Below are 27707 nucleotides of genomic sequence, written 5' to 3'. Positions count from 1 at the left end.
AACTGTAACCATTGATAACAATACACTAGATACAATAGCATGGCAAAACATTTACGCGTTCCTAAACAAACTCCCCCAAATTTATTGCCCTTCTTAAAGGGAAAGGTTTCCGCATGTGAATGAGGGCACTTTACTTGAACGTCTCATGTTTACATGAGTTCGTATTGCTACGGAAATAGAGTATTATAAGGTCTGCTTATTGTTAAACTAAAACGTTAGGAATTCAATTTTTTCCCCTTTAAATTGTGGTTCAGTTATAAAACTGATTAAATTGTGGTTCAGTTATAAAAAGAAGTACCGGAGCTCATCTTAGTTAGGGCTCCGGTGTGCTCCGGCTTGTAATTTATTATAAAAATTGAGAAGTACCAGAGCTGCACTCCGCCGCAATTTAAGCACTGTTTGTAGGTGTTCTTAAGGTAATTAAAAGGCAGGTTGTTCACCACTTCAGTTGATTTATTTTATTTAAAAGTGAGAAAAATTATACACCACAACAATGGGCTATATTTTTTGTGGGATAATTTTATATTTATAATAATGAAAGTATGAAAATTTTATTTTCTCCTCATTCTATTTCATTTGAGTGAATATATATATAATTAAGTTTACTGATTAAAGTATTTGAGGACTATCAGCCTTCAGAAGGATGACCTGCTGCTGGTTTTTCAGTGCATCAGTTCTTTTTCTAGAAGATTCTAAAAGCTGATCAATGGTTTTTTTTAAAGAACTTTCTACATAATGTTCAGGATTAAATTCTCTCAAATCTTTCTCACTTATATAAACTGTCATCAAATATGAAATATGCTATAGTGTCAAAGAGGATCTTCTTCTATCTTTCACTTTTTAATGGTAAACTTAATACTGAGACTTCATCCCTTCATCTTGATTTTAAAAAATTTGACACCCAATAATAATTTATTGAAAATAAAAAGAATTTTCCACCTATTTTTTTTTTTAATTTTAGGCTATTTAAATGGAAAAAATCAAATTTAAATTAAACCAAATGGCACCTTTTATTTCAGTAATGGAAAATCTAACCTAAGTATGATTAAAGCATACAAGACATTTGTTTTTCTTGGATTAGTTAGAAATAAATTTAACAAATGATTTGAATGAAAACCCCTATAGCTCATCACTGTATACATATGTGTGTGTGTATGTGTATATATGCATGTGTGTGTGCACAACATGCATGTAATATACATTTACAGAACTAAATTATTTTTTAATATTAACAAATATAATTTACAAAAGCCCCTATTATCTTCAACGTAATTTGATTATTTGCTCTTGGATGTCCTAAAAACAGTAACATAATTGTATTTAATCTTTATGAAAGGCATCATTCCAAAATTAATGGTTTTCATATGATTCTTACATTACACTAGTGCTGCACGTGCGTGCATAACAAAATTTAAAATAAAATCTTAATCATCTGACCGATAATATATTCTTAATTTTTAAAAATTAATCAGATTAATGCTGCTAGAATTCAGTTTATTAGTTTAACATCCTAAATAGCTATAACTTGAACATTATCATTAATCCGAAGCTTCTAACAGCTTCTAGCTTGATCTTCCTTCAAAAACTGTCACAACATTCAGTTGTAATCATCACAGAAAACTACTTGATATATGTACATCCTAGTAAATATGCTTCAGAGGAAAAATAAATAAAAACTCCGCAACTGCCATACCATTAGAAAGGAAGGTTCAATGTAACATTTTTCAACATAATATAGCATTCTGTAAAACAAAAAACACACACAGTTCCTTGATAAAATTAAACAATAAAAACTTTTCTTGATGTTGTTTATCTAAATAAATCACCCATTCCTAGTTAACACCGGTAAGTACACATTGGTCAATTTGACTGATGGGCATTTTTACTTTCTAATATTGGCAACATTGGTTGATTAGAACTGAGGAAGTTTGTGAACTTTACATTACACCAGCATATAATACCTCAATGTTTTGTAACAACAAGTTTTTTACTTTCGTACAAGTTTCAAAATAGTAATACATTTATTATCAGTCATGTTTAATAAACTTTGTTAGTTAATTTAAATGTTCTTTAACTTTTTATTGCCTTATAATATTTTTTTAAATAGTAAAATGGGTAAAAAGAAATTTAAAATGCATAAATGCTCAAAATGACTGCATGTGTACATTTGTGTTATAATGAATGTGTGTTCTTATAGGTGTTACAGAAAAGAAGAACAATGAAACCAATCTTTATATATTAACATGTAACCATTAACATGTCTCAAATTCAACACAAAAGCTAGTTTACATTTTTATTGTATTATAGTTAAAGAGATTAGTTTTTATTTGAGTAAAACAAAAATTCAAACTAATTTCTTTTGAAATAAAATTACACTAAGATACTACTGTCTTACAGTAAATCTACATACAGAACAGAAATTGCTTTTCCATTAGCATTTACAGGTTACATATTGAAAATTGTGAACAAATCTGACACTCATCTAAATTAAATTAACAGTTTCTTAAAAATATTCAATATAGTCTATTTTATTCGATATTATTCAAATCAAAGTTCATAATAATATATAATAAATTAATAAAATCTTAATATTATTTGATCTAGAAGGAAGAATGGGTGATAAAAACAACTATATTTCCAAATCCCTAGGAATCCAGATAATTGGAGACTTTTGCTACTTTACCTGTCGATCTACTTGCTGATGAACAACATTGGGTACATTAAATCTTTGCCTAGCATTATCAGAGAATATTATAGTAAATGCAGCAACATCAGTTTCATCTAACTAAAAAATACATAAAAAGTATATGAGAACTCAGGAATAAAAATTGTGAATCATTTCTATATTTTGTTTCATTTTTTCATCATTTGAATTACATTAAAATATATTAATCAAAGTATCAAAGAAATGATTTCACATACAAGAACTCTTGCGCCATCAAGGTACTTATAGCCTTTCCTTTTTGTCCCAGTGGTAGAATCAGCCCTATAATTTACAAAAATTTATGGATAATAAACAAAGAATTAATAAAACCATTAATTTATATGGAAGCTGTTAAAAGATTGTAAAAATTATTGTTATGAACTTTCCAAATAATTTACTTTATGAATTTTAAATAAATAAAATTTGAGTTTTACTATTCTAGTGAAGATAACCAAAAAAGAATTACTTATGAAATATACCATGCAAAGTCTTATCTTGATGTAATCTTTTCTAAAGAGTCACTATTAACTACTATTTCTAAACCTAACATATCAGCCAGTCCAGAAACACATGCTAGAACCAATCTTTTGACAACTTTAAAAAAGCATTCTTTCCTCTTTCAAAATAACCATTGAAAAACTGAAATGGTGGTCTCAATGCTCTGATTTTAGATGAGGAAATAAAAATAGTCACATAGCATTAAGTTTGGGCTCATATAGTAGGTGTGGTACACGCTTTTTTTAAAGCTAAATATTGGACAATAACATTGGTGACATAACGATATGCATTATCATGATGTAAGCACCAAATAGATGCATGCAAGTGAAATCATTTTCACCAAATGTGTTTGACTAGAGTCTTAAAAACCGTTACATAATACTGCCCAGTAATAGCTGTATACTCAGGTACCATAAAATAAGAAACTATTTCATTATAATCAAAGAAAAAAATATTTATGACTTTATAGCTTTGATTTACTTTGAAATGGGAGAATTTAGTGATTTCCAGGCTGTACCTGCCTGTCTGCTTTTAAGATCATAGTAATGTAGCCAACACCCATCAGCCTTAATGATGGATTTTAGGTAAGCCTTAAAGAACTCAATTTTTAAAATCAGAAGTGCCACAGCCCTGTGGAAGTCCATCAGAAGTGATGAAAAAGTTAAATATATATATATAAGATACAATAAGTAATGAATAGTTAAAATTAGATTTAATGTAGAGAGATATATAAGAATATTTATACATTAAATTAATCACTAACAGGTAAAATTAAATTATCAGAAATATTTTTAAAAATGAAAAGAAAATAAATGAAAGAATAAATTTTAAAAAATAATCAAAATCAAACGAAATAACAGAACAAAATTAAGATAAATAAAATAATGGTAACAAGACATGATACTAGTGATGAAAGAAAGGTTATTCTTCATGGTCAGATAAAACTGTTTCCTCAGTATGAATTCTAATACACTTAATGCTTTAAGTACCTTAACCATTTAAGAGCTCAAGTTAAACTTTCTTGAATAGATGGGAAGAGTCCATAAACATCCTTTTTTCCTGATGAGATCACTATTTAACATGAGGTTTTGCTTCATTAGCTGTTAAAATTTTTTCAAGTATTTTGTTCTTCTTGGGAAACCAAAATATATATTCAGTATCTAGCACCAACATCAGTTTTATAAATTGCTGAACAAAATGTTACAATAATAACATAATTTTCTGCTATTAATATTACAATACAACTCTCGAGTTCCTTGTATTTGAATTTACATGAGTGTATTCCAGTTAGAAGTACAGTTTCATTCAAAAATTTTATATACTTCTTTAGCAAATTTCTGCAAATGAACTAAAAAACTTGAAAGTTGCATACTGTTCATCATGAAGAGATTCCATTTTCCACAGGCAACAGAGAACTCTTATACCTGTGTTTTATTCCAGCTACATACATTGGCAGATTTACTTACATTTTTTTTTTTTTTTAATTTTTATTCACTGAGATAATATCTATGCTATTTGAAAAGATTTATTTCACTGTTAAGTATTAAATATGTGTTAAAAAATAAATCATTTTAGACCAACCAACATCTAAATAAATATAGTAAAACACAATCTCTTCAAAGATTTGAACCGCAATTTGAACCGTAATTTCCCAATCAGATAGCTTTAGGATAATTATACAAAGAACAGCATATGGGTAATTTTGATCATTTTCTTATATGTACCCTGCATTAGATGTGCTGTAGTGATTACAATACAGTTTAAATTATTTTAAAATTTTTGTTACTTGCAAGCCAATTTTTATTATTTGCAATTATCTACAATTGCACAACTTCGCTTAATGAGAAACAGAGTTAAGTGGAACAGTGAAAAAAATCAATGAGTCCAAAAACTACAAGCTGTTAGTACTTCTGAACACTTTTCTTCATAATTTCTTTTTACACATAAATAAATATCTATATCAAATAAAAGCGATTTAAATATACCATATATAAAAATTATGAACCATGAAATTTCTGTATACAGGAGATCCTTTCTTTACTGTTTATTAATCAGTAGCATGCTATAACTCCTCATAATCGTCAGAAAGAACACCTAAAGGATTAGTTTAACACATTACACTTCTTGCTGTTAAAATTGCTATACCATGTGGTAAAACAGCAAAATAATATTTATTTTACAAATGCATTACAACAGAAGGATTTCAGATAAATTTCAAAGTTTCAGATAATTTTGAGAAGCAGAGTATGCAGAAATCTCTTATCTAAGCATCAACGTCTGCTAATTATAGAAGATGTTATATAGCTGGGCATGGAGCCTGAACACTTTGGATGGCAATGTGATAACAGCTTTAAATTCCATATCAAAGTTCACCTGTCTGCTCATCTGCTTTCATGTTAAGACTTTCTAGTCCATCAACCAGACATTTTTAATTGATGAGATCTAATAAGGGTACTGGCCAAAGCAGGAATCAAATGCCCCATATATTGAGCTAATGTAGGGCAACAATGGCAACAAGAAGTTTCACATATTTTATTAAAATGTGAGGCGACAAACACCTCAAAGATATGGCATAGTCTCAATTATTAAATCCTATGGCAAAGTGTCAAATAGGTGACACTAGAAGTGAACAAGATGTGCACCCATTGGCTAACAAACATCAATCCTTCTGCTAGGTTGTTATGATGATAAAGAATTCAAGTTTCCAATGTTCCTTCACACTGGGCATTCACACATCGATATGGCCATCATCATCATACAAGCAAAAGTTGGATTTTTTTGGGAAAAGATGACATCATGCTGTTGATGCATCCATGTGTGTCTTTTAATGAACCATTGTTGGTGCCAATTCCTATGCTGTAATATCAAATGAAGTTTAAAAAATGATCACCTTGCTAAGAATCTATGGTATTGCACACGTCATCGTACAGTATGTGCAGATATGATTGTAAAATGCACCTTACTTCTAGACCCCTAACATTGCTGTACAGTTCTTAACAGTAATGTAAACAAGATGTTTGTCTTTGAGGCCACTGGTGAACGAGGGCTGTTAACCCTTTGTTGCATACAAATAATCTAGAGAAGTTAAACGAAAATGTTTGTATTTTTTCTACTTAATATATAACCTTAGTAATAATAATAATAAAAAAATTCTAATTTTGTTTTAAATAATTGCTACAGTTTGTTCACTACAGTGGACAGCAAGCATATATATACATGTATACAAATCTCTTCCCAACATTTACGGTCATTGCATTTGAAATCATTTCCTGCCTTGTTTGCAGTGATCATTACCATCTTCTAAGTGGTAAATCTACAAATGACATGTGCATACAGATCCCCCAAAATACCTTCATTTTGTCAATTGTGATTGAATTCATTTTGCTACGATTTTGTAACCTGTACCTATTGGATTCAAATGTCAAATTTAGAAATTCCTTGCCAAACATAAACATTTCCAGTGATGTTTTGTCTTGATAAGCAGTACATTTGGCTTTCAATTCACTCTTTTTGGTAGATCTTTATCTACCCACTCCACAATTTTCTCAAACTGACATTAAAATAAAATGTCTAAATTACTAATTATGAATAAAAAATGGCAGTATAAGAAAATGTAAGCAATATTATATAATGTTTACTATAAGAAATTGTACAGTACAAAGTCCGTAATCCGGACTCATCGGGACTTTGGCGATTCCGGATTAAGAGTTTTTCCGGATTTATAGATCATCAATTTATATTTGGTAACATGGCATGCAGAAATTATTCAATTAAAAATATGAAACCGTAATTTATGAAATGAGCAATTATGATATAAAGGGTATCAAAATTTACAAAAAAAGGCGTGTGTGTGTGTGATTATGGCAAAGCCTCGAGGGCTATCTGCCTAAGAGGAGGGATACCTTCGTGGAGGACTTTCTAAGGGAAACTGGCTCGTATACACGTTACACATGGGGAAAACCACGAAAACGCCCATGCAGCCAGCCCGTTCGCGGGATTCGAACCTTGGACCGAACTACCAGTGTTCAGCGACTTTACCGCTCGGCCGCTGGTGGGCCTTACAAAAAAAGGCCTTATATTTCTTTGTTTACTTTATTAAACATTTCTTTCAATGTAAGTTGCTTAAGTTGTTTAAGTTGCTTCGTTTTTTGTGTTAAACGCACATGCGTAAACATTAAATGTGCATGCGCAAAAGCATACAAAAAAAGTTTGTGGCTTTGAGGTCCGCATTATAGATCATTCTGGATAATGAACGTCCGGATTACAGACTTTGTACTGTACTAACTTGGAAACAGAAGTAGCAGCCATTTTCCAAATAGCAATGCTTTACTTAGTGATGCTAAACAGCCATCTAGGATCGACAATTGAAAGTTCTAATAATATAGAATGAATAAACACAGGAATGGAATCTGTTAAGGCATTTACAGAAGAATAAACAAATTTAATCTTTTGTCTACAAGAGTGGACATATGCAACAAAGGGTTAAGATCCTGCCCATCTCTCTATATGGCCCTTATGGATTTACTGATTGTAAATTTACTCTTAGATTCTCTCTATATACATTATATCTTGACAATGCAAGCATCAATTATGCAGTGTGGACCAATGCGAGCAGCAATTATGTGATAGGATAATAGCCTATGATTCTCTTGTATTTAAATTCTGAACTGTCTCAGAAAAATTCTTTCTTTTACACAAAACATAATATAACCTCCAACACAAAAACAACAAGTAAAAACATGTCACAAATGAAAAATCAACATTTCAACGTGTTTTTTTATATCTGCTCAAAGGTTTCATTACTTCTGCCTGTAATGTGCACAAGCCACGACATGTTAATTATTTGCATATCTTAACCTTTCAAGCAAATTTTAATCTTCTTATGCACTTCTTTTTCATGGTGTAGCAATTTCAATGATTAGCAATGTACATACACTGTCTTAACACTATCATGTGCATTTTTACCTTTAACTCATGAAAACAGTTTCCTCTCTTTATTTGAAGTGTTATAAGAAATGGCACCCATCACTTTTGGCTCAGATAAATGAGATTTAATTCTATTCATAGAAAGAAAATATAAGAAATAAAACCTTGCTTAAATTAATGTAGGCTGAATCACACTTCCCCCTCCTGGATAAATCATGGTAGATATTTTAAGCAACTGAGAAATAAACGCCTATGACATTGTATTATATATACTTATACATTAATATTATAATATACATTTACCTATCTATATACTTAAATTATAAGAAGCTTTTAAAAAAAGTTCTGTTTTTGACTGTAGCACAGCATCCACTATATAACATGACCTGAACACTTTTATAAAAGAAAAATGGGAACAGATCATTTTTGTTCATATCACAACTTCAAGAATAATGCTATTTTTGAAAACTTTCTGCATGAAATAAAAATTCCAAAATTTCTCTTTTAAATATAAAGAGTATAATAAAAATTCGTAATTACAAGAAAAAATTTCATATTTTTCTTTTTAACTTTATCTTTAATTACTGCAAAAATAACCCACGAAAAAGTAAGAGAAACCTGATAAAAGTGCATTAGTTTAAATGCAATGATTTTATTGTCAAAGCAACTTTTAAGATGGATGAAACTAGAAAATTTAATGCCACATAAAATATTTCCAGAAATCCTCTCCTGGAATACTATCAACATCAGTGATTGTGAAACTACCAAGTGCTCACAGAATATCAAAAATTTACTAGAGGAGCAAGGTAATATCTTTGGTACTCAAACTTTTATTACTTTCGAGTGACATCATAGTGAAAATCAAATACTAATTGACATAATTCATGAATGTATGTTTACATATTTATTTCGTGCTTCACAATTATACATGCAAAATACTTGCTTTTATCTGAAAATATACATTTATGTCTCAGGAATGAAACATTGCAAAAACATGGTTTTAGAAAATGGTAAGAATAATTTTCAGATCCACTGTACCAGTTTTATTTTCTTTATTTAACATTTTAGTAATTGCAAATTCTGGCAAAATAAATTTAATTAAAAAAACTTTATTATAACTAACATAAGACACCTACAATTAGACACAATTATATTCTATTGGCAGATAATATTAGAATAAAATTTTCTAAATATAAATATGCAAATAAGACACCTACAATTAGACACAATTATATTCTATTGGCAGATAATATTAGAATAAAATTTTCTAAATATAAATATGCAAATAAGAAATGAAATTATTTTGTGCATTTACAGTAACTGCTATAAAAATTATCAAAATACTTTCTTAATGCAGCTTTTAAGTACTTTAAACTTTTAACCTTTCATATGCTTTCCACTTCACATTTAGTAAATATAAGGAATACAATTTTGCAACCTATATAAAAATAATAGATTACTCAAAAAATTTAAAGTTTAAAAACTTCTGAATGTAAAATAAGAATAATGAACAGCAAAACACAAGTTTATTATTAAATAGAACATACAATATTGGAAAAGGAAATTTAAAAAATACCGATTTTAAATTAAGATACAATTTATACAATAAAAAGACAATTAAAAATTATCAAACAAAAAAATTTAAAGAACAAAATTTTTAACTTTTATACCCAAAACTCTAAATATTAATTCTCATGATAAATAAGAGTATTTCACAAGAATATTTTACAGAGTAGAGACATTAGGTATTGTTTTGGAAGCAGGAGACTTGAAAAAAGAGCAAGGCCCTCGCCAGGAATTGAACCATGGACCTCTCGAATACACGCAGAGCATGCAGACCACTATACCACGAAGACACACTAAGAAGGCAAGAGAAATGCCTTATGTACTTCCCCTTTTAAAGGGCGACTGGGGATTAGGGAACCCAATCGCCAAATCCTGGTGGTGGAGAATTGTCATCCACTACTTTTTTTAGTTTGGGCACCACTGTAGAGATATTAGATATTTTTCTGAAAGCAGGAGACTTACAAAATGAGCAATGCCTTCGTTGAGAATCGAACCGTGGACCTCTCGAATACACGCCAAGCATGCAGACGACTACACCTTGAAGGCTCGCTAAGAAGCAGGAGAAATACCTTATAAGAGATATATTTCTCATTCAATTAATTCAGTTCTCACTTAGAGGCAAGGTAAAAATACATAAAAACTCAAAATATCTTCATTAAAAAAAGAAAGATATAGAAAAACATTAAAATGTCAAATACAGTTAAAACAATTAAAAGAAAAATTTTTAAAATTAAAATTACACTTTCTAAGCAAAAACAAGCAATTCGGACAGCAGGCAAGAAGCCAGATTTTTCGGTGCCCAAGACTAAAAGTTTCCTTTTGGTCCCACTCGGCAAAAAGACACTAAATGTGCAGAAAGACACTATTCTGCTAAGTTTCAAATGTAAACAAATATGGCTGCTATGGTAAAAAAATTAAGCTTACCCACTCTTAAACAACTTTTAAATTGTTGATAATTCTACAACTATTTATTGCATGCAGATTAACTAAAGGCATAAAACCCTTAACCAGAAGATAATAACATATTTCAATCATTTTAAAAGCTAAAAAAATGCACAATTTACCAGCATATAAGAATAAAAAACACGGAGCTCATTGAACCTATTAATGGAGTGGGTATATATAAATTTATATACTTTTGATGCAGCCGATTGCAACCAAACTAGGAAGTGCACAACTACATGTTATAGTAGTCTTATATACAAAATTTCAACATTCTGAGGCTACTTGTTTTTGAGTTATACGAGATACATACATGCATACGTACATACAGATGCTACGGAAAAATCTGTTTTGAACTCATTTTATATCAGTTTTATAATTCGTTTGAGGAAAAAGTGTGCTTTATTTTGGCCTTATGTACAGATGTCACACAAAAACATTATTAAATTGCGTTCGATAGCAGTCAAAATGGATATTTTCTTTAAAATATGATACCTGTAATTTATCCACGATTATAATACTTCCTTTACTTCATACAAGGAAGTAAAAATTAAAAAAACTTAGTACTTATATTTGGAATGCATTAAATCAAAATTGTAATACAATGTAGCATAATTCAATTAGTTATTTAAAACATCCAAACTATCATCTCTTACCTTGAATTAAAAAAGGACATAACACCTTTTTCTAACACCGTCCATACTTCCTTCCAACGAAGAAAACGACTTTTCTAAAAGGAAAAGATATGCATGTGCATATTTATATGCATATGATATACATATGCATGTGTATGTTTAAATATATGATATACATATGCATGTGTATGTTTAAATACGTATATATTTAATATTAGAATTTAATCACACTGGTGTGCAACAATATAAATTTTAATCAGACAGCCATGAAGCTACAAAAAAGGGTTTCTTGCAAACAGTATAATGAACACACAATTCAGTAGAAAGGTCATGCATATGCTTATGTCAGCATCAAAAGGTGACAAGCAACGTGAGCGTATGTAAAACGTGTGCGGTCAGCATGCTCAACTCAAGACTACAACAAAAGGAAGGATGCAGATGCAATTAAATACATGCGCTGCAAGTGAGTTCTTTCATGAAATATGGCTAGAAGAAATCACCTGGATGACTTCACACATGGAAGAATGACTGGAAAGCTGGGAGGCGGGCATAGTGTGAACAATATAAGTGACATTTCGTATGCTTGGAAAGCCTTCCAAACCATAGTACAGCTGTTAAAAAGGTTGGTGGTGGCCGCGCCAGGAAAACAACTTACTTACAAATAATAACAAAGAATAGAATATATATGTATTTATATACATTAATAATATAATAACTAATTAATTAACAAAAGCAATGTTTCCTCTAACAATTTGATTAGATAAACAAAAACAACTAAGTGATGGGATGCATTACTTAGATCATCCATAATATTTTAATGCTGTTCACAGGAAGCAAAAGCAGTTACAGAGTTTTGCAGCAGTCAGTAAGTAAACAAATGTACAGTTCAGAGGGAATTCAGCACAGGAGTCAGCCAGTATAACAAAAAACAAAATACATTTTCTAAGGGGGTTGCAATTATAGGTTGTAAACTCTAATATATTAAATAGCCTTTAATTTAAGGAACTAATTAGGAAAATGACATCTGAACTATGGGTTTGTAGATAATTGAAACCTGTACACAACTTGACAAAGTTAAAACAAAAATATTACACTTTATTTGCTGGCTGCTGAAAATAGCAATGAGCTGTTTAAAAATTTTTACAGGTAAGTTGCTCACCATGATAATATAACATTATCATTGTATTGAATATTATTAGAATTTCGAAAATAGCTTCTTGGCCTGCTTCAAATGCATACTAATACAATAATCTAAATAAATACTTAATAAGATTATGAGAAAAATATTCATTACTACATATTATCCTAAAGAATTAAATACAAAAGAAACAGAAAAATCTTACTCTTAATAAAAGTCCTTCAAAACGTGAAGCAGTTTTCTGAAAATGCTTGACAGGCTGAACTCCAAGTATTTGCTTCATTGGTATGTTTAAAGCTAAATCTATAGCATACTGACCTGTTATAAAGTAAAATATTTTTGAAAAAGTGACACTATGCAAGAAATAACACTGCATGCAAATTCTCCAAAAAATTTTCAAAAAATTATTACAACCTCTTAAATTCTTGATAGATGTATTAATGCCATTTTGAAGCAAAAGAATAGCTACTTCTTTTTTTCCACGATAAGCTGCACAATGCAAAGCTGTGTTGCCTAACGAATCAACACAATTTATATCTGGAGGATGATCACTTTTCAGCTGAAAGAGAAAGTTTTTAAAGAATAAAGCACACAAGTATTTGACTGACATAAAAACAGAAATTTATTGAATGGCTCTTAATTTTTTTAACTTCCTCCTGGATAAATAAAAATAGAAAACTAATAAAAATTTAGAAGTAGTTTTTGATACAATAATTAATTACTTTCATTCAAGGAATAAAAAACAGTATTTTTATATTTCATTAATTACTGATAATTATCCACTATAAATTTAAGAACAGTTTATGTATTTCTACTATTTTATCCATTTTCTGCTTAGATTTAGAGAATAAATTGAATGTGTTTACACTTCAGATCAAAATTATACCAGGTGAGCAGAAGAAAAAGTAACTAAAAAAGCTTAAGAAGTACAATCTTTTAAAACATGTTAAAATCTTTAGTTAATAATTATACACTCTGATCTAAAATTTTAGTTAAATAAAGCCATCTTTTAGCAAGGTGAAAAAAAATTGCATATTAGAAAGCGAAATCTTATTAACTGAATTAAATATATATATCTGTCTATATATATATATATTTTGCATTACCAAATTATGTGTTTATTAGTTTATTGCTTTAAGTTTCAATTGCAGCAAATTGACTTTTCTCATGTTCAGCCTTTTTCGTTGAAAAAACAGCCAATAGCCGATTGAGTTCTTAACACATATGGCACGTGTTAATCAGAAAAACTTCTTGTTAACACTTTTTAATATGACGTCGGAACCAGATACAAAGAATGTCTATGTATACATACTCATTCTTTGCCACATAGTGATGAGTTTTTTAAAAAGATTGTAACTGAGCATAGGAATAAAATCATCACCTTGTTTACAGTATCCTCAGTTCTCTCAAACCATATAGATTGGTATAAATTTCAAATTCTCATTAAAGGGAAAAAAACGTATATTTAAAAAGCAATGATCTGACCAGTATATCCATATGCTTCACCTTTACATAACACCGTAAGTAATAGGAACTTAAATAAATTACAGATTCTACGAAATCAAATTTTCTGCCTTACATAATTCTCCTTAATTATTACAAATGTTCATTATTTCATGTGTAATATTTCACATCCTGGTAAACAGGTTGGCTGCATGAGAATTTTCATGGATTTCTTCATGTGTCACATGAATATGCACCAGTCGTCCTTAAAAAAACCCTCCCCACATGCATGCCTTCTCTTAGGCAGATTGCCCTTGTTTGCTTAGCTATAATTTAAATAATTTAACAATATAATTTTCTCCTATGAATTGTTCTAGTACTTCTTTTCTGGAGCTTCTCTATACCCAACCAAAGCATTGATTGCAGCTAAATCTAAAATATTATAGCCAGATCAATATATATCTAAAATATTAGGCAATAGATAATTGCAGCCAAATCTAAAATACTATAGACCACATGCAATGGCCATCTACAGTTTAATGCTGTTACTGAATACCTATGACTTCCTGCTATTACTGAATAGTTTCTAGCCATTTTGTTAAGAACCTTAGCAGTACTGTAAAAGTTATAAAATGTTACATTTGGGGATTCTTGGCATTATTTATAATTTCAACAGTCTGATAAAGATCTAAAAAAAAGAAGAAAAAAAGCTAACAAAGCAATAAGCTCATCTGGTGGCAATGAACAGTTGCCATTTTGAAGTTTCTAATGAGCTTCTGTTTCAATACATTATTTTAGTACTCTCGTTGGTCTCTTTGATATTACTCTCAACTGTATTCTTCATTTTATATGTTTATATTTCAGCCAGAGAACAATCATTTTGGAATCACACCTCATAATTTGTATAAAATTAGGACTTAAAATTCATATTAAAAAATCAACTTATACATAGAGATCATTCACAAATTAGCTTGTAAATCTACAACTTATAGCAAATGATGATTCTATATGTGATTTTTTATATGTTAAAATTAAATAAAAAATTCTACAAAAATTTAAGCAATAGATTTCTTTAAAATAATTTTTACTTTAAAGAAACTTTTTATATATCTCTAATTTTATTGCTTGAATATTTGCCCAAAATCTCTTACACCACGGAAAGTAAAAATAATAAATTATTAAAACAAATTTTTTGAATTCAGAGGTGGATGTGAGAATCCCTACTAACAGTACTGATCTTCAGTATTATAAAAAAATATTGCTCATCAGTGTAAGAAAATAAAGCATTTAGAAATTTCATTTATCTATGGCTCTGAACAAAACTTTGTGACAGTTATACTTTCAGAAATATAATAAATGAAACATATTTTAATACCTTAGGCAATAATTTATAACACTCGAAAGTAAAATTTCAGCACTCAAAATATCATCAGTAACTGTACAGATATATTCCCACTGCACTGACCGTGCAGTTCTGCCCCAGTTATGATTGATGGAGGATGGATGTGAGAGCTTCCCACAACTCATTCCTTACCACCAAAACCACTCAAAAGGACTTTAGGCTCAGCATTATTTGTAATGCATACACACACACTATACACCTAAAAGCATTCATACATTTGTGGAACCTAATTGAGTCCAGTGATATAGCAGCCAACATTGCTGACTACTATACTATGAAGTTCACAACAACTAATACAGTAGAAAGTCCAAAATCCGGACTCGTCGGGACTTCTGCAATTCCGGAGTTGAGATTTTTCTGGATAATAGATCATCAATTTAAATCTGGTAAGATGGCATGCAGAAATTATACAATTAAAAATATGAAATCATAATTTATGAAATAACGAACAATTATGATCTAAAGGGTATCAAAATTTACCAAAAAAAAATGCTTAATATTTATGTTTACTTTATTAAACATTTCTTTCAATTCTGTTTAAGATGCTTCCACAAAAAAAATTCAAAAAGTTCATTTTTCTTTTTCTTGTGTCATATACAGTCGACTTTCCAATGCAATATCCATTTTTTGCAGCAACGACACTTATTGTTTAATGGACATCAAAACATGGTTTCGCTTTGTAGATCCTTTGGCAACTCCAGAGTTGGAAACTCTTTCCGACAAATCGAAAGTTCAAGCTTAGTTTTTATAAAATTGCTGTAATAATAATAGTCTGCAAAAAATAATAAGCTGAATCAAATTAGAAGATCATGGAGCAGGCCAGTCTGCTACATTAATTGAAATACCTTAGAATCTGTAAAGATAATTTTAGCCTAGCTAAATAGCGTCCGTTATACATTATTGGCTGTGAATCACAAGATTGGCGATGAAAGCCAAGTTGTTCCACTAAATTTTGTATTGCTCCTATTGCATTCTGAATCAAGTCTGAATTGTATTAGTTTAGCTATTTACTATACCTACGTTTATTTCTTGCACATGCTTTAAACTAATCCAAGTCCTAAATAAATGAACTTCCACATATACTTATAATATTAAGGCTTTATCTAGGGCCAGCACTCGATACCGCCTGGTGCAGTCTCTATGGGTCCTAAATTCTGCTACAAAGCGCTTTCCTAAGTTCTAAATTTTTACCGTGTCTAATCTTTGGATCCTAGTACTTTCCCTAAATCATAAAAACTTCACATCCCTTAGTTTTGCTTCTCGGTGCTTCCCAAATTCCAAAAATTTTGTCTTCCCTAAATTCTGCTGTCTGATGCCAACATGTTCTGCCACTGCTTCTGGGTTTGCAGTGAATAACATATCAGTTATTCTTAATTAAAATAGCTCTAAATGTAATCTTTTAGCCTATGAATTTCATTAACAAAATCTATTTTTAGCATATGAAAAGAAATTTTTATTGAATTTTTCCTCCTCAACATTTCTTAGAGCAATTAAAAATCTATAATCATCGCCAAGCGTAATGTTAGCATAAAAGGTTTCCATACACTTCTTATTTAATTACTAATATATAAAAAAAGTTTAGACATCACAGCATGAGTTATTACTGAAGCTGTCATGTATTGATAAATATGCGGTGATGAAAGCAAAATATAATACAGTACAAAGTCCGTAATCCGGACTCATCGGGACTTTGGCAATTCCGGATTAGGGGTTTTTCCAGATTATCATCAATTTAAATCTGGTACGATGGCATGCAGAAATTATACAGTTAAAAATATTAAATCATAATTTATGAAATAAAGAACTATTATGATCTAAAGGGTATCAAAATTTACAAAAAAAGCTTAATATTTATTTGTTTACTTTATTAAACATTTCTTCCAACGTAAGTTGTTTAAGATGCTTCCACAAAAAATTCAAAAAGTTCCTTTTTCTTGTGTCATATATAGTGGACTTTCCAATGCCATACTTCTCGCACAATTTTGAGATGGATAGGCCTTTATCCATTTTTAGCAGCAATTCCACTTTTTGTTTAATGGACATTGAAACATGCTTTCGCTTTGTAGATCCTTTGGCAGCTCCAGAATTAGAAACTCTTTCTGACATGATCGAAAGTTCAAGCTTAATTTTTAGAAAATTGTTCTAACAGTCTGCAAAAAATAATAAGCCGGATCCAATTAGAAGATTAAGGAACAACACAATCTGCAACATTAGCTAAAATTCCTTAAATAATTTTAGCCTAGCTTATACTGTCTGCTATACATTAAACGTGCATGCACATAAAGTTTGTAGCTTTGAGGTCCGGTTTATAGATCATTCCGGATTTCAGACTTTGTATTGTAAATAAATGACTCCCCAGGTCTGCATCAGGGATATAAAATAGGTGAATGTTTCGTTTTGAGATACGAGGGCCATCCAGGAAGTAGATTACGTTTCCGTCTGTGTCCGCTAGGGGCGGGGCTAGCGCGGCCATCTTGGGGTCAGAGCGTTGCGCAGCTCAGTCTGCATCTAGCCGTGCTAGTGAGAGGTTCGTGCTGTGCTCCGTTCAGATACTGTGACGGTTTGAAATGTCTGCGTTAATTGAAAATCCCGCGAGCTGCGAGGTGCGCTCAGTAATAAGGTTTCTGACTGCAAAAAAACTGTAAACCGATAGAAATCTATCGGCAGCTTCGTGAAGTGTATGGGGACAACATTATCACTGAAGGTGGAGTGCGTCAGTGGGTCATAAGATTTCAAAATGGCCGAACCAATGTTCACGACGAAGATCGAAGTGGGAGACCCAGCATAGTGACCGCCGAACTTCTCGAAAAAGTCGATGCTAAAGTCCGTGAAAATCGAAATTTCACAATAACGGAACTTTCTTTGAGTTTTCCACAAATTTCGCGAAGTTTGTTGCACGAAATCATCAGCGAAAAGCTTGGTTACCACAAGTTTTGTGCAAGATGGAAGGCAAGAAGAGGTAACGAAGTGGTTGAAGGCGCAGGCGGCCGAATTTTTCGACGAAGGAATTTCCAAGCTCGTACATCGCTACGATAAATGCCTTAATTTGTATGGTGACTATGTAGAAAAGTAGTATTTGAGTGTGGCTTTCATCTGTATATAATAAAATTTGTTTCCTATACTTTGTTTATTTTTTTATTCCAAAACGTAATCTACTTTCTGGATAGCCCTCGTATATGCCAAGTAGATACTCAGCTACGGAGCCAAATTAGTAATCTCACAAATTTATGCTTACATGATTTTTTTTCCATAACGAGGTATTTTATTTAGCACCTAAGTGAAATTAAGAATCGGAATTTTTAATTGAAAATCTCCATGTTTTATTATGGAAAGAAAAATCAAATGCGCATGCGTAAAGCATTAATTAAAAAAATGTTTGTGGCTTTGAGGTCCGGATTTTAGATCATTCCTAATAATGGACGACCGGATTTTGGACTTTGTACTGTAGCTGCACAACTGACCATCTCTACTATTTAAGGCATGAGGAAGGGGAATGAGTTATGAGATCCAATTTTTTTTTTCATATGTTTTGTATCACATGATTACATCATGCATTACAAATGACACATTGGCTGCTAGAGGAGATGCGAATTTGAATTTGGCAAATTCCCATTCAAATTGTAGTTTCTAGTTAATCCCTTTTTACACTATATTTTGTTTCTTATTCTTCAATCTTATCAATTTTCCTTTATTTCATTTTTCATTTCATGTGAAGTGCAGTTTGCTCTAAGTGTTTGCATATATATTCATTTTAAGGTTTAATATAATTAAATATGCACAGTTTGGCTAACATTAGTGAGATAAAGGTTGTATAATCCTCTCATCGGTTAAACAATAAAACCATGTTTGGTGATTTGTCACTCATTTTCTAGAGTAATTTGTCCTCTTGAAGTTTCAGTGGAAACGTATACTTATCTCCAATTTTAAACCTCTGTTACAATATAATTCAATGATATTTGAATTTTTTGTTATCAAATTTTGAGGTTCTTCAATAATAGTATCTGAAGATATATCTATTTCAAATTCTGAATTTGTGTCTGAATATGCATCCGAGATATTCATAATGACTCGTAAATAAACAAAAGTTAAGAGTATTTATGGAATAAGGTATTTATAATAAATATATTTAAGGAGAAATGTATGTATAATAAATAAAGTATTTTTTTAGAAAACAGATTGATAATAGAGTAAATAAGTAATGAAATGTACACTAGAAATATATTTACACAGCTTAAAGTTAAAATCTTTATAAAAATATATGAATGATATTAATATCTAAGGTATTAATCAAATTTATCTAAGTGCCATAAGCAGAGCTAAGCACGAGTGATTTTAATGAAATTCTAAAAATTTTGAAAGTATGAATATTTACCCAAAAATTTTACAAAATATGCTGCAATTTTATACATTTTTGGTATTTTGGAATATCAAAAAATAGAGAAATAGCCTTATGACAATATGAGTATAAATCCAATATATCAAAATGAACAACTTTTATTAAAATTTCCAAATTGTACTACTTGCTGTCATGCAAAAATTATGAAAATATACATAATATTGAGAATTTGTAATATTTTGGGACAAAAATTGTATCAAAAGAAAGAGAAAACGTTCCACCATAATACATAAATAGAAAACTAACTAAACTGAAACTAATAACTGAAAGTTATACTAGACAATCTCAAGAGTTTTGCTTTGAATACAAACTCCAATAAATTATTTAAGGATAAAACAAAACAAATGTCTTCAAGTGTCTATAGCTAGGGACTACAGACAGAAAAGATTACATCAAATGACAGAACATTTCAAGTTCTTCCTGAATAAAAAGTCGTCCAAACGCAAACTGAACAACATCAGGAATCAATTACTCAGTATCATAAGGAATCCATAATTCAACATCAGCTAGTATCTTCAGATCACTCTTCTTCAAATAAAAATCCTTCTAGTCACATTCATCCTACACAAAGAAATAATTCAACTAGGTATGACCATAGCATGAGCACATATTTAGTAAATAATAAAGCTCCTGCCCTTCTACTAATTCCAAAAGGATGCAACTCTACTGAAAAACTCCTGGATGATTTGGACAATCATATTCCATTTAATAGCCTCAACATTAATGTCCTAAAAGTAACTAAACTCAGACGGGGAGGTATAGCAGTATCTTGGCAAAGTCATACAGAAGCCTTAAAGGATTTAATAGAAAAAAGTTCAATTGAAGATATTATTATAAATCCTTCTATTCCTAGACTCTCCATATGTAATTTACACCATGTTCCAAATCAATATTTAGAAAAGGATATTGTCAATCTGTTATCATCAATATCAGACTTACCGACAGATTCTTTCTCACCTCTCTACAAATACCAGAAAGAAATGAATCTACTTCAAAATGGATAATTGAATGTACAGCCCAAGCAATTGAATTTTTAATCAATTTTAAAATTATCAAAATTGAATGGAAAATTTTATGAATTACAGGGCACTATGGATTACATCGTTGCAGTAATTGTCAAGATTTCACACATTCTACCAGATACTGTTCTTATCAAACACACTGCATGTTTTGCGGCGGAAATCACCACAATACTCACTGTCATGCTCTAAGCCCTGCCTGTATCAATTGTCAAATTAACAATACATACTTTAATACTAATTTCAATATCTTTCATAGGATACTCACTGCCCAACTTATCAACTAGAAGTTGATAAGATTATACCCAACACATCTTATTAATGGAAGCTATTACTAATTTAAAAATGTCACAAATAAATTTTCAAAGAGCCCGGGTAACATTACCAAAAGCACTTCAGTATGCAAAAGAAGATAACATAAACCTAATCTTCACTTAAGAACCATATGTTTCAACTTCCACCAGGCCTTTTTTCACAACTGTCATTTTCTGCTTTTTTCATTTCATTCAAGTCAGCAATAATTTACGGTGGTTCTCTGTCACCTATTACAGTCCCTATTACTCTCCATACTGTTATAGTTATGCAAGAAAATTTAAAATATCCCATATACTGCACCTCCATCTATGCACCCCCGTCTATAGATCTTCAAGAAATAGACTCAGCACATTGTTTAATAGCAGGAGACTTCAATGCACATAGTCCGATATGGGGGGGCACCTACTTATAATAATAGAGGTAAATTCTTATTGATTACATCCAAGAAAACAATTTTAGAATTGTTTCCAGCCATCTCTTTTACTGCTCCAAGTCTTGATGAAATAGACTATATAATCAAAAATCTAAATAATAAAAAAGCACCTGGACCAGATGGATTGGACAATATCATCCTGAAACAAATTTTTCAATCCAACAAAAATATTATTCATTCCTTCGTTAAAGCGTACTAGACATTTTCAGTCTTTCCTACAATATTAAAACAGGCTGAAATTGTTCTTCTTATCAAAAAAGGTAAACCTCCAGAAGATCCACATTCATGCAGATCAATATGCTTACTACCATCTCTTAGAAAATTACTAGAGAAACTCATTCTTTCAAGATTAATGCATCATCTCATCAAAAATAAAATAATTCATGAAAATCAATTTTGATTTATATCAAACAAATCAATAGATCATGCCTTTCAAAAACTTCAAGAAATACTCCAACATAATAAACTCCATCAACAATATTCCTTATTAATATCACTGGACATCCAGGCTGCTTTTGATTCAGTATATTGGAAAGACATTATCCATATTTTACAATCAATAGACTGCCCACAAGACATTTTTTTATCTAATAAAAGATTACTTAAACAATAGAATATTGCAATACACTTCAAATTCTGATATACAATACTATAAAATTACTAAAGGCTGTCCACAGGGCTCATGCTTGGGCCCTACCTTTTGGAACCTCTTAGCTAATTCCATTCTTAAAATATTTGACAATATCCCACATACCTATGCTCAAGCTTATGCTGATGACTTTTTATTAGTAATTCATGCCAATAGTCGAAAATTAATTGAAGAACATTCAAATGAATCACTGAAAATCTTCAATGATTGGGCAAATAAATACCAACTCAAAATTTCTATATCAAAGTGTAAAGCTTTATACATCCCAATATCTATAAAATCATTTAAAAAAAAAACTAAGAAAACCGATCGTTAAAATATCACAAGAAAAAATTATGACAGACAATACTCTCACCTACCTAGGAATAGTGATTGATCAACGGCAGTCCTGGCATCAATACATTCAGTATCTCAAGAACAAAATATTAACACTTTTAAATGCATAACGGAAACATCTTCCAGTAGTTGGGGAATTTCTCCATATATGCAAAAAATATGACACTCTACTGTAACAGAAAAAATAATACTATATGGAGCCTCAGTGTGGGGCCTAAATTTAAATTCTAATGCACAAAAACAACTTCTTTCAATCAAAGACCTTTTCTTCTTTCTATTTTGAAAGCTTACAGAACCACTCCAAATAGTGCTCTCCATATAATCACCAGAATTCCTCCAATTACAATAACCTTAAAGAAAGAAGCATTTAAAATTAAAGTGTCAAGATTACGCACTCCATATACTTTCAATAATAATCTTTATCAATCATCAGAATATGAAGAATTATTGCATGACTTCAGCATTCATCCCTCATCCTTTACTTTGAATTCCTTAATAGCAACATCAAATTCAGGTAATTTTAACCTTAAAATCTACACTGACGGCTCTAAATTAGACACAGAGATTGGTTGCACCTTTTGTGCATTTCAAAATAATGTTATAATTAAACAACAGTGCATTCGATTCACTTCCACAAATTCAATCTTTCAAGCTGAACTCCTTGCAATAAAAGAAGCAATAGCATTTTCAACAGGCCATCCAATACGCAGCATAATATTCTCAGATAGTAAATCCAGTAGTAAAGCAATAGTTGGTCATAGCCGCTCTCCAATAGTTACACAAATTCTTATTCTTCTTGCCTCCTTCCCTATTCATCTACGTCCTCACCTCCAATGGACTAAAGCACATACTGGTACCAGTGGAAATGAAATAGCTGATAATTTGGCAAAAACAGCAGCATCAGATTCTTCATTACCATCTATCATGATTCCCAAACCACTTTCACTTCTAAAGAGAACACTTGAAGATCTTTTTTCCATCTGACAACATTGCTGGAATGAAGAAATTACCGGTCGCAGAACTTTCTTTTAAGTTTCCAGAAACTTACTATCTAAAAATAGATCAGTAACTGTCTTCCTCACAGCCCATAGGTTTTTTATTGACTATCTCCATAGATTTGCCCTTCATCATACAGATCAATGCATCTGCGGAAATATGGGATCAATCGACCATTATATGTTTGATTGTGAAATAACTAAAGATGTCCATTTTAAAAATATACATCAGCTCCGCTTGGGTTTCAACAACTCCTTAAAAATAAATTTCTTCGAAATAAACTTCAAAATCTTATCAACTATATTTCGACTAATTGCGACGATCCTGTCAAACATTATCATCTATCATCATTCATCTACCCTTGTTCATCTTCTCAGTCCTTCTTCTTCATAGTCTTGATCAATATACAGTGCATAGCTTACTAATAATATAGCTTTCTAATAATATACAGTACATAGCTTCAATAATGTCAAGAAACTATCATGATCCATCTTTGTCTTCTATCATCATCTATTATCATTCATCTTCGTCAGTCTTCTATCATCATTACTTATCAACATATTTATCATCTGTCATTTCCTGCGTAGGACTTCATATCTTATCTTACCATCGCCCTTGCAAACACTTCTTCATCACCTATCCTCATTATCATCTCCTTTTTCATCCATCATCTACATCATCATAGATTTCCTATACAGTGGTGGCCAAAATTGTGGACACTTTTGGAAATTTTTATGTTTTTGAACTTGTATGCTTATAAGAAATGTTACGTTTCGCAAAATGCAAACTAGTATGTATCATTTTAAAGAGAATTTATTACTGAATTCAATACAAAACACAAAATTCAATTATTTGCAATACAAAAAAAAGTTATATGTACTTTAATATAAATAAAAAACACAGTTATGATGTGGTTTGTAATGTCTAGCTTTCCTGGCCAATCACTGTTCTTGTTCTCAGAACCAATCAAATGTTAGTAACTGCCAGTAGAAGCTGACATCATGTTTACACTTGAAACAATTCATTATTTTGCTTTGTTCTGTAGAAGGAGGACCTGTTTCTTATACACTGAAATTACAAGTAGGAATTTTTGTAAAAATTTTTAATATTTTGTCAAGAAGCAATGACATCAAATAAAAAGTAGATTGGACACCTAGAAAGAGATGTAATATTATTGTGTTACGAGAAAGTGGTCTTTCCTATGCTCAAATTGCAAGACAGGTGTGTGGTTCAGTCACTACATCTGGAGTTCGAAGTTTTGTTTATGATATCAGGAGACAAATACAATAAAAAACAAAGAAGGAAAAGGCCTAAAAAGGTGCACCACATCTATTGATGGCAGAAGAATAAAAAGACTATGTCTCCAAGATAGAAAAATGTCATCAGCGGCCATCAGATGTGATCTGAATGATGCTGGTGTTTCTGTCAGTTCAAAAACAATCAGGAGAAGATTAACAGATGTTGGACTGAGAGGTAGAATTCCACGAAAAAAAGCCTTATCTTAATTTTCAGCAATGAAAAAAAAAAAAAAAAAAAAGACTACAGTGGGCAAAGGAACACTTTAATTGGACAGATGATCAGTGGTCACAAGTTATATGGAGTCATGAAACTAAGATATCCTTATTCGGTAGTGATGGGCGAAAATATGTAAGACGTAGAATAGGAGAAGAGCTACATCCTGACTGCATTCAAGCAAATGTGAAGAACCCAGTTAGTGTAATGATTTGGTCATGCATGTCAGCAGATGGTATTGGTCGCCTTCATGTCATCGATGGGACACTGAATGGCAGAAAATACACTGACACTATTCTAGAACCAAAACTTCTACCTTCCATCAGAGATCTCTTTCCCAACAATGCTTCGTTTATTTTTCAGCAGGATTCTGCTCCTTGCCACACGGCCAAAATATCGAAAGAGTGGTTTCGTACAAAGAGCACTAAATTGTTATCATGGCCAGGAAACAGTCCTGACCTCAATCTTATCGAAAACATTTGGCACCGTTTGAAAACTCTTGTCCGAATGAGGCGCCCATCAAATAAAAGGGAACTAATTGAGGCTATAATTGTTTCCTGGCATCATGTAATAACGAAAGAATAGCTTAAAACTCTTGTCAGCTCAATGAAACGTCGATGTGAAGCTGTAATCAAAAATAAAGGGTAGCCTACTAAGTACTGATAACTCACTGCAATCATCACTATCTAATGTATATCGATAACCATTATCGTTTAACTTTTTTTGCATTGCAAATAATTGAATTTTGTGTTTCATATTGAATTCAGTAATAAATTCTCTTTAAAATGATATATACAAGTTTGCATTTTGTGAAACGTAACATTTTCTATAAGCATACAAAGTTCAAAAACATAAAAATTTCCAAAGTGTCCACAATTTTGGCCACCACTGTATATATATATCATCATCAACTACCATGTACTTTATTTGTTAGACAACATCATCTCCTTCCATCTTCTCAGTCCGTCTTCTTCATCAAGCAGTGCATAGTTCCAATACTGTCAAAAATTATGATTATCAAAGACTTCATTTATTTGAGACTAAAAGACTAGTTTCATCAAACACTTCAAATTCAGACTTTCCATATACCTTTTATTATTAATTCTTGACTATAGACTAAAGACTTCTTGACTTTTGCTTTTTTAAAATTCACCTAATACTTCTCTATTGTCATTATTTTTAATTTCTTTATTTAATTTTTATTTTTACAAATTTTCAAATTTTATGTTTAAGACAATTACTATATTACAACTTTATGTCCTTATTATTCATGTATATTTTTTTTAATTCATTAATAAATATAGCAGATGGTAGATGGTTTCATCAGTTAACCAAGAAAGCTGAAAAGTCATAACGGCGGTACAGCTGCTTAACTGATGGCCTCCAGTCCGCACAGAATCATTTTATTCACAGGAAATATAAAAGTACTAGTACCAAAACTTTTTTCAAACTAATGATACTGAAAAATATACAATTTTTATATTTTAAGCAAATATTTTTGTTGAGCAATTATAAAATTGTGGAATACAGTTATGAAATTCATATATTTGTACAACGTAAGCAATGATTGATGTTTCAACAAAATACTTCAATAATATAAATACAGCGTTAAACAAGTACTTCAGTTTCAGCATTTCTGTGCACTATTTCCTTTAATAAGTTTTATTTCTATTATATGAAATGATTTCTAAATTTATTTGATAAGTTTTATTTCTATTACATGAAATGATTTCTAAATTAAAATGACCAACAGTTCCTGAAGGTTAACATTGTTATACTTCATACACCTATATTTTGACAACTATAGAAAAATAATCATATTTCCCCTCAACATAACAATATGCCCTTAAATATCAATTACTAAGTAAGTAAATTTGAAAAGGAAAAACTGCTAGAACTGAAATATAAATTGTAATCACTTTTCATGTTTCTGTTCTGTGTTTCTCAAAACATTTTATTTTCTCTTAAAATGAGAATTTTGTATACTTTAAAAGAGGAAAATAACAGATTTTATTAAACTCTTATTACTCAGCTTTATTTCTTTGAATTCTAAGTTTTAAATAAGTCTTAAAGGTGTATTTTTTACTATTGCATATATCAAAAAAACTTATTTTTAATAATTTAAGAATATTACTTACTAGATTTTCAATAACATGTGTATCACCTTCTCGTGCCGCATGCAAAAGCAATGAGTTTTTCTTTTCAATATCTACAACTTCAGCAGCTAAAATTCACAATGTTTTGCATAAGAATTAATTAAAACAGAAATTTAATTTATGTAAAATTCTGCATACATATTGCGCTTTAGACTTCCCATTACTTAGTTAATTAGTTCCAAAAAATGTAAAAAATCAATGTTTTTTCAAGTAATCAGCGACATTGAAAAAAATTGTTATTTTCGATTTAGAAATATCTTTTTTTTATTTGAGTTTATTGAAAAACTGTAAAAAATTAATAACATATTTTAACAAATAAACCTTTTAATAGCTTCCAGATATCTTCATTCTTGCTAATATCTCTGGCAGTCTGACCTTCACTATTTCTTATAAATACATCAGCATTTTTTGATAACAATAATAATACCAGTTCCTAAAATGAAATATGTTAAGCCTTTTATGTATTTATCTTTAAAAACAACATTAATGATATAATGTACCATCAATAGAATTCTCAATACATTTCCTTCCAAAAAGGCACACATATATATGTTACAATGAAACGCCAAAATCTGGAGAATGTCGACTTTCACCGGTGAATGTCAACCTTCACATAGTCGATTGGTGTATGTCCGAAATAT

General features: G+C 30.6%; 1 protein-coding gene across 2 annotated transcripts in view; it reads right to left on the bottom strand.

The window, feature by feature from the left end:
• Window positions 1–27707, bottom strand: part of LOC118191909 (oxysterol-binding protein-related protein 1-like) — a 256307-nt gene that overhangs the window by 201121 nt on the left and 27479 nt on the right. For both annotated transcript variants that reach the window (XM_085817344.1, XM_085817345.1), the window contains exons 5-11: window positions 27388–27499; window positions 27049–27134; window positions 12824–12968; window positions 12615–12727; window positions 11293–11366; window positions 2923–2986; window positions 2684–2785 (exon numbers count right to left, since the gene is read on the bottom strand). In XM_085817344.1, coding sequence (XP_085673470.1) covers window positions 2684–2785; window positions 2923–2986; window positions 11293–11366; window positions 12615–12727; window positions 12824–12968; window positions 27049–27134; window positions 27388–27499 — 696 coding nt within the window. The remainder of the gene's footprint in view (window positions 1–2683; window positions 2786–2922; window positions 2987–11292; window positions 11367–12614; window positions 12728–12823; window positions 12969–27048; window positions 27135–27387; window positions 27500–27707) is intronic.

Source organism: Stegodyphus dumicola, chromosome 5 (assembly GCF_044657685.1).
Source record: "Stegodyphus dumicola isolate Sdum_Otavi_A_Nest chromosome 5, ASM4465768v1".
In the NCBI taxonomy this organism is placed as follows: domain Eukaryota; kingdom Metazoa; phylum Arthropoda; class Arachnida; order Araneae; family Eresidae; genus Stegodyphus; species Stegodyphus dumicola.
The sequence above is the reverse complement of the archived record's forward strand: the minus strand, read 5'-3'. Positions and strand labels throughout refer to the sequence as shown.